General features: G+C 44.2%; 1 protein-coding gene across 1 annotated transcript in view; it reads left to right on the forward strand.

Moving 5' to 3' along the window:
• LOC111954766 (voltage-gated delayed rectifier potassium channel KCNH8-like) overlaps positions 1-7,438 on the forward strand; it is a 127,898-nt gene that overhangs the window by 27,379 nt on the left and 93,081 nt on the right. Inside the window, 2 exon segments of the mRNA XM_070435994.1 lie at positions 2,964-3,203; positions 5,665-5,797. Of these exon segments, the coding sequence (XP_070292095.1) occupies positions 2,964-3,203; positions 5,665-5,797 (373 nt within the window).

Here is a 7,438-nt window from a genome sequence, read left to right on the forward strand (position 1 = left end):
CCTCACCCACACAGCCTTCCTCCCCACACCCTCCGCCCTCACCCTCACACCCTCACACCCTCCTCTCCTCACCCACACAGCCTCCCTCCCACCACCCTCCTCCCTTCACCTACACCCTCAACACCCAACCCTCCCTTCTCCTTACACCCACACAGCCTCCTCCCCCACACCCTCTGCCCCTCACCTCACACCCTCCTCTCCTCACCCACACAGCCTCCTCCCCACACCCTCTTCCCCTCACCCTCACCCTCACACCCTCACACCATCCTCCCCTCACCCGCACAGCCTCCTCCCCAGCCTACCGATCTCTGGTTGTGGTCAAATTTCTTTACACAGAGTAAACATGGGCCTCGTGAATTTGCACGTCCAATGTAAGTGGTAACGACGAGTCAAAATCCACTACTTAGCCTAATTATTGTTTTCTGACACATTCAGTGATTTTCTTTCACAAATTTCACATATGCGGAGTCGTGGCGCATAGGCTATTTACTGTGCGTTGATTGACAACTGAACAGCAACTATTCACTCGTTTATAAAAAGGTGTGGAACTGACTGAATAAAGTCAACCTCCTGTATCTCTTAGCCGTTCATAAATCATGCAACGTGGTTATATGTCCATGGCATCACATCGGGACAAGTCAACCAAACTAAAGTGAGAACTCTTGTCTCATCAGTCAGTGTAGTCTCCCGAATCGTATCAGTGAGAGAGCTGTTCATTTGGCTCCCTAATTTGCATAGGCTACTGGTAGGCCTAGGGCTTTTGGAGATGATCTGCAGATAAATGATGAAAACATTAGATGAAGATGGTGAATCATCACTGCAGGAACAATAGGTAGTGAGAGCCTCAGGCAGGTCCAAATATGATAATTAGGGCCCTCACGGAATCCATAAAATGGAATTCAACAATATTCAAAAATGTATTGACCTTAGTAGGGAACCAACTAAAAGTATTAAAAATAAATTAAGTCGCTCCAAGATGATCATAATACATGAACAGAATGCATCAGTGATTCATATTTCCTGCAAATTCCTGAAGAGGCAACGAGAATGCCCATGTCTGTGTGTGTGCAGTAGCCGTTAGCAATGAATCTTCTCAATTAAATGTTAACTACAAAGTAGCCTATGCTTACCTGACAGAATGATATCATGATTATTTTCAACAATCCAGTGGGTATTTGTTTAGCAAACTATACCATCACAAAAACGCTGCTGAACAACAGCTTCTTGCTAGGTGTGCACTAATCTCTCAGATTTTTCCCAACTGGACTCCTCTCCACTTCTCTCAGGGGTATTCTCAAATCAGCACTGTCTAAACCAGGGCGTATTCACTTTGCCTGGCTACCCAGACTTCTTGCTCCAGCCAAACTCTACACCACACCCACAGATGTTACTTTCTTCTCTGCAATGAGTCTGGATCTGAGTACCTCCCAGACCCTTCACTGAATGCGAACACATTCGGGGATGTCTGATTGGTCCAGAAACCGATGGGTAGGGCCAGATACAGTACATGTGTCATTGGCTCTGATACTCTGATTGGTTAGACACGATCCAATCGCTGATTACTTTGTTTTGTACAACGCCCCTCGGGCCCCTCGTCACCACAAGCGACTTCAATGATGGCAGTCTCAGACTAAAGTATGTAGTGAATGACAGAGCAGCGGAAGAATTTAGTGTGAGTCATCAGGCTAGGATTCACGAGAAACCAAACGGAAGAAAACTACAAATACCAAGGTGTCTGGTTAGACTGTAAACTATAAATACCAAGGTGTCTGGTTAGACTGTAAACTACAAATACCAAGGTGTCTGGTTAGACCTTAAACTACAAATACCAAGGTGTCTGGTTAGACTGTAAACTACAAATACCAAGGTGTCTGGTTAAACTGTAAACACTCCTTCCAGACTCACATTAAGCATCTCCAATCCAAAATTAAATCTAGAATCGGCTTACTATTAGGCAAACAAAGCCTCCTTCACTCATGCTGCCAAACATACCCTCGTAAAACTGACTATCCTACCGATCCTTGACTTCGGCGATGTCATTTACAAAATAGCCTCCAACACTCTACTCAGCAAATTGGATGTAGTCTATTACAGTGCCATCTGTTTAGTTACCAAAGCCCCATATACTACCCACCACTGCGACCTGTATGCTCTTGTTGGCTGGCCCTCACTACATATTCGTCGCCAAACCCACTGGCTCCAGGTCATCTATAAGTCTATGCTAGGTAAAGCCCCGCCTTATCTCAGCTCACTTGTCACCATAGCAACACCCACCCGTAGCACGCGCTCCAGCAGGTATATTTCACTGGTCATCCCCAAAGCCAACACTTCCTTTGGCCGCCTTTCCTTCCAGTTCTCTGCTGCCAATGACTGGAACGAATTGAAAAAATCACTGAAGCTGGAGTCTTATATCTCCCTCTCTAACTTTAAGCATCAGCTGTCAGAGCAGCTTACCGATCACTGTACCTGTACACAGCCAATCTGTAAATAGCACAGCCAACTACCTCATCCCCATATTGTTACTTATCCTCTTGCTCCTTTGCGCCCCAGTATCTCTACTTGCACATCATCATCTGCACATCTAACACTCCAGTGTTAATGCTAAATTGTAATTATTTCGCCTCCATGACGTATTTATTGCCTTACCTCCCTACTCTTCTACATTTGCATACACTGTACATTGATTTTTCTATTGTGTTATTGACTGTACGTTTGTTTATGTGTAACTCTGTGTTGTTGTTTTTGTCGCACTCCTTTGCTTTATCTTGGCCAGGTCGCAGTTGATGAGAACTTGTTCTCAACTGGCCTACCTGGTTAAATAAAGGTGAAATTGAAATAAAAAATAAAAAACCTGAACTTGTCCAATAAGAAACTCTCATCTTCGTTGCTAAATGTTTTGCTATGATGTACACTAATGAATGCCACCCTGTATTCTAACCTGTCTTTATCTTTGATTCCACCAGACAGCAACTTCATCCTGGCTAATGCCCAGGTGTCCAAGGCCCAAGGCTTCCCCATCGTCTACTGTTCTGATGGCTTCTGTGAGCTCACAGGCTTCTCCCGCGCTGAGGTCATGCAGAAGAGCTGTGCCTGTAAGTTCCTGTATGGCCCAGAGAGCAGCGAGACCATCATCCTCAGCATCGACGACGCCCTGGATGAACGGAAGGACTTCAAGGAAGAAATCATGTTCTACAAAAAGGCTGGTAAGGAAAGGGGCGGGGGCTAATCTCCTGTCTCCTGCACTGATCTGAACACTCAGGATAGGTGAAAGTGTACTGACTTGTTCAGTTCTTTCACACCAATATTCTGGGAACAACGTCGATATGTCTTGACTGAATCACTTACGTAGTGCAATCAAGCTTAGTTACTCATATACAATTTGACAAAGGTTAAAAGGACACTTATTTAAAGAAGGATGTTTAAGCCGTGAGACAACAGGCTTCTCCTGTTGCTACTGTATAGCTGGAGTGTTCCCATTTAGACCAGTATAGATAGATGGGTGGGTGGATTGAAGGGGGGAAGGGAAGTAAGCTGTGATTGGCAACGTGGTCAGGTCTCCTAATAAGCCTATGAAACGCGAACATCTCTCTCTGATATGCCCTGTGATTATTACTTAAAACCCATATCTTAAAGGGCAATTCTGCCGCTTTTCAACCTCATATGCAGCACCAAACCAGTGTCTACATATGTGAAACACAATGTCTCAATGACCTGTGGTTAAACAGAAGAAAGGCCAAGCAAAAAAAATGCTTCTCCGTGACATCACAAAACTGGGATCTTCAAAACCTGCAAAGAGTTTCTAGTCCAAGTATTTTCTTCCTCCTCATGTCACTGTGAATCTCATAGTGTTGGAAAATCACTGTTTTTAAAATGTTTTTACTTTTGATGTCATCGGGTAGCACTTTTTAACTTTATATTTTTTTCTCCCAAAAAATTGCTGTTTTCACATATGTTGACACTGGTATTGTGTTGGAGATAATGACCATGAGGTTGAAAAGTGGTAGAGCTGTCCTTTAACACATGAAACTTTAATAACACTCAGCGCTGGTGACTGGCTGCTCTCTCTCTCTCTCTCTCTCTCTCGCTCTCTCTCTCTCTGCTTATTGTGTCAAGTAATTATCTTTTAGTTTTCTCATGATTTGGTTGGGTCTAATTGTGTTGCTCTCCCCATGGGGCCTGTTTGTGAACGGAGCCCCAGAACCAGCTTGCTTATGGGAATCGCTTCCTTTTAGGTGGTTGTAGAGTTTAAGGGCTCGTTTCTGGATTTTGATGATTAGCGGCTATTGGCCTAATTCCGCTCTGCATGCATTATTTGGTGTTACTCATTGTACACAGAGGATATTTTTGCAGAATTCTGCATGACGAGTCTCAATTTGGTGTTTGTCCCATATCTCCCTCTCTATCGGTCTCTCTGTCTTTCTCTGTCTCTCTTTACCGCTCTCTCTGTCTCTCTCTCTCTCTCTATCGCTCTCTTTCTTTGTCTCTGTCTCTCTATCTCTCTCTGTCTCTATCACTTTCTCTGTCTTTTTTGTCTCTCTCTCTTGCTCTATTTTTTTCTCTCACTGTCTTTTTCTCTTTCTCTCACTCTCACTCTATTTCTTTATTTTGCTCTCTCTTTATTTCTATCTCTCTCACACAATCACTGTATCTCTCTATCTCCCTGTCTTTCTCTCTCTCTGTCTCCCCTCATCCATCTCTTATTCCGTCTCTGTCATTTTCTCTCTCGCTCTCCCCCATTCTCTCTCCTCCTCCCTCCCTCTCTCAGTCTTTCATTCAATCTAATCAGAATCATGTCAGGTGGAGTTGTAGATGTAGGATTCCCTCTGTCTTTGCCTGCCTGTGACTGTTCCTTCAGAATCAGACTGTTTTCTGTGTGTTTGATGGTGAAGATCTCTCTCTCAGAGAGGATCAGAGAGAGTTGTGATTGAGACATTACCAGCAGGGAGGTTTGAGAGAGAGAGAGAGAGAGAAAGAACTCAGCAGGACTCTCCTTCTACACCTATTCTTGACTGAGAACACATTCATACATGCTTTGAAGCATACAGACTATCACTACTCTGCACACACAGACACACATGCCCGCACTTACATACTGAACTACACATATTTACATAATTTCACCTCCATTTCTCAGATTTGACCATATTTACCACGACGTTCATAGCGAGATCCCCTGACTTAGGGATGGGCTCATTCCTCATTGTATCATTTCAAATCCAAAGTGCTGGAGTACAGAGCCAAAACAACCAAAAATGTGTCATTGTCTCGCTGTGTTATACCTCACTGTATTTTCATGATTCAGAGTACAATGTGTGGTCTGTAGCAGTAACTTGATTTGTGATGTGATTAAAACATGTGCAGTGTATGATAGAACATGTTGGATTTCTGAATCTGACGATCTGAAAACCAACTAATCAGAAGTTGAGCATCATTTCAGATGATTGGTCACACATAGCATGTATGTACTGTAGTATGGCTTGGGTCTAAGTGTCCCTCAGGTACAGATCTAGGATCAGCTTCCCCTCCCCCAATCCTAACCTTAACCATCAGTGGGGTAATGCAAAACTGACCCAAGATCAGTGTCTTGGGTCAACTTGACCCTACTCCGCTATGTGCTTATAAAATGTGTTGTGTTGTCTGTGTGTGTGTGTCTGTCTACTGCAGCGTCATTGTTCTGGTGCCTGCTGGAAATTGTCCCCATTAAGAATGAGAAGGGAGACGTGGTGCTCTTCCTGGCTTCATTTAAAGACATCACAGACAACAAGGCCAAGGCCATCCCAAGAGGGCAAGAGAGAAGGTTAGAGTGTTTGTGTGTGTATGTATGGTGTGTGTGTGGTGTGTGTGTGTGTGTGTGTGTTGTGTGTGTGTGTGTGTGTGTGTGTGTGTGTGTGTGTGTGTGTGTGTGTGTGGTGTGTTGTGTGTGTGGTGTGTGTGTGTGTGTGTGTGTGTGTGTGTGTGTGTGTGTGTGTGTGTGTGTGGTGTACAAGAGTGTTCATCTTAGTGTTGTGTCTGTAGCATGTCTGTGTGTTCGTCACAGGAGGTTGGTGCCACCTTAATTGGGGAGGACGGCACCTGGTAATGGCTGAGTGGAAAATGTGGAACGGTATCAACAACATCAAACATATGGTTTCCATTCCTTTCACTCTATTCTAACCATTATCATGAGCCATCCTCCCTCAGCAGCCTCCACTGGTGTGCGAGTGCATGTGTGTGTGTGTGTGTGTGTGTGTGTGTGTGTGTGTGTGTGTGTGTGTGTGTGTGTGTGTGTGTGTGTGTGTGTGTGTGTGTGGTGTGTGTGTGTGTGTGTTGTGTGTGTGTGTTGTGTGTGTGTGTTGTAATGTGTATCTACAGTCAGTAAATTTGATTTCTCAATCCTCCTCTCTTCCCCTCATGCATTTGTGTCGAATTACTTTCATTAATGTAAATAACAACAAAACAAAAACATGCTTTATTTTTACTCACATAATGATGTACTTTTTACACAAAGATAAGGGCTGATGCTGCTCATGCTTATAGTGAAAGACAAAAGTGGGGAATAATGACTGTGGATTTGACATATTATTCTACATTAAATCTGCATTGTAATCTCAAACATTTGCATTTGAAAGGTTATCAGTATCGGTACTGAGATAACAGAAAATCCAGCTCTGCAGAAGGGTGTGTTTCTGTCTGTATTGCTAAAGCAATGCACAGGCCATCTCAGTCCAGGCAGGGGAAACCCATCTTAACACTCGCTCAACAAGATCTCACGGTTTGACCAATTTGATTTCAGATTCTGACGTTTGTCCACGTATCTCCAAACGTTGAATTTCGAAGTGTATATGACACCCTGGGTTGACTCCTGCTCAGCATCGTTCCGTTTCTCCGAATGTCACATTTTGATGTTAAGGAGATTCTCCAGTACTTTTGCATACCTTTTAGCCAGTAGTTTTGAAAGTAGCACGCACGAGCCCCCCAAAAATGTACGTACTACGTCACATATCTATGGAGATGTGCACCACGTCATTGCTCTCTCTCTCTGCTGTGTCCACTGAGCCGTTGGGCCCGCCCTGCAACCTCATTGGATAATGCTGGGCAGGTCTCTTAATGCTGTTCTAGACATCCTCAGGACATGGACAGACGTTCAATTTCGAAGTCAATCTTGAGCGATCTGCCTGCGCACACACGCACACAGACATACACGCACACATACACTTACACGAACAGACACACACATACACACACACATTGATAACCCAGTTAGTTCACACTTGGTCTAGCCTTCAGGCAGATTGGACAGGGGAACCCAATCTCTCTGTCGTCCACAACCCCTCTTTCCCTCTCTCCCTCTGTCCCTTTCTCCCTTCTCCCTCTCTCCCTCCCTCCTTCCCACATTCGCTACATTTTAATTTGTTTCTCTCTACCTTACTAAACAACCAACAACTACACCTAAACAAAC

Source organism: Salvelinus sp. IW2-2015, linkage group LG30, assembly GCF_002910315.2.
Source record: "Salvelinus sp. IW2-2015 linkage group LG30, ASM291031v2, whole genome shotgun sequence".
Taxonomy (NCBI): domain Eukaryota; kingdom Metazoa; phylum Chordata; class Actinopteri; order Salmoniformes; family Salmonidae; genus Salvelinus; species Salvelinus sp. IW2-2015.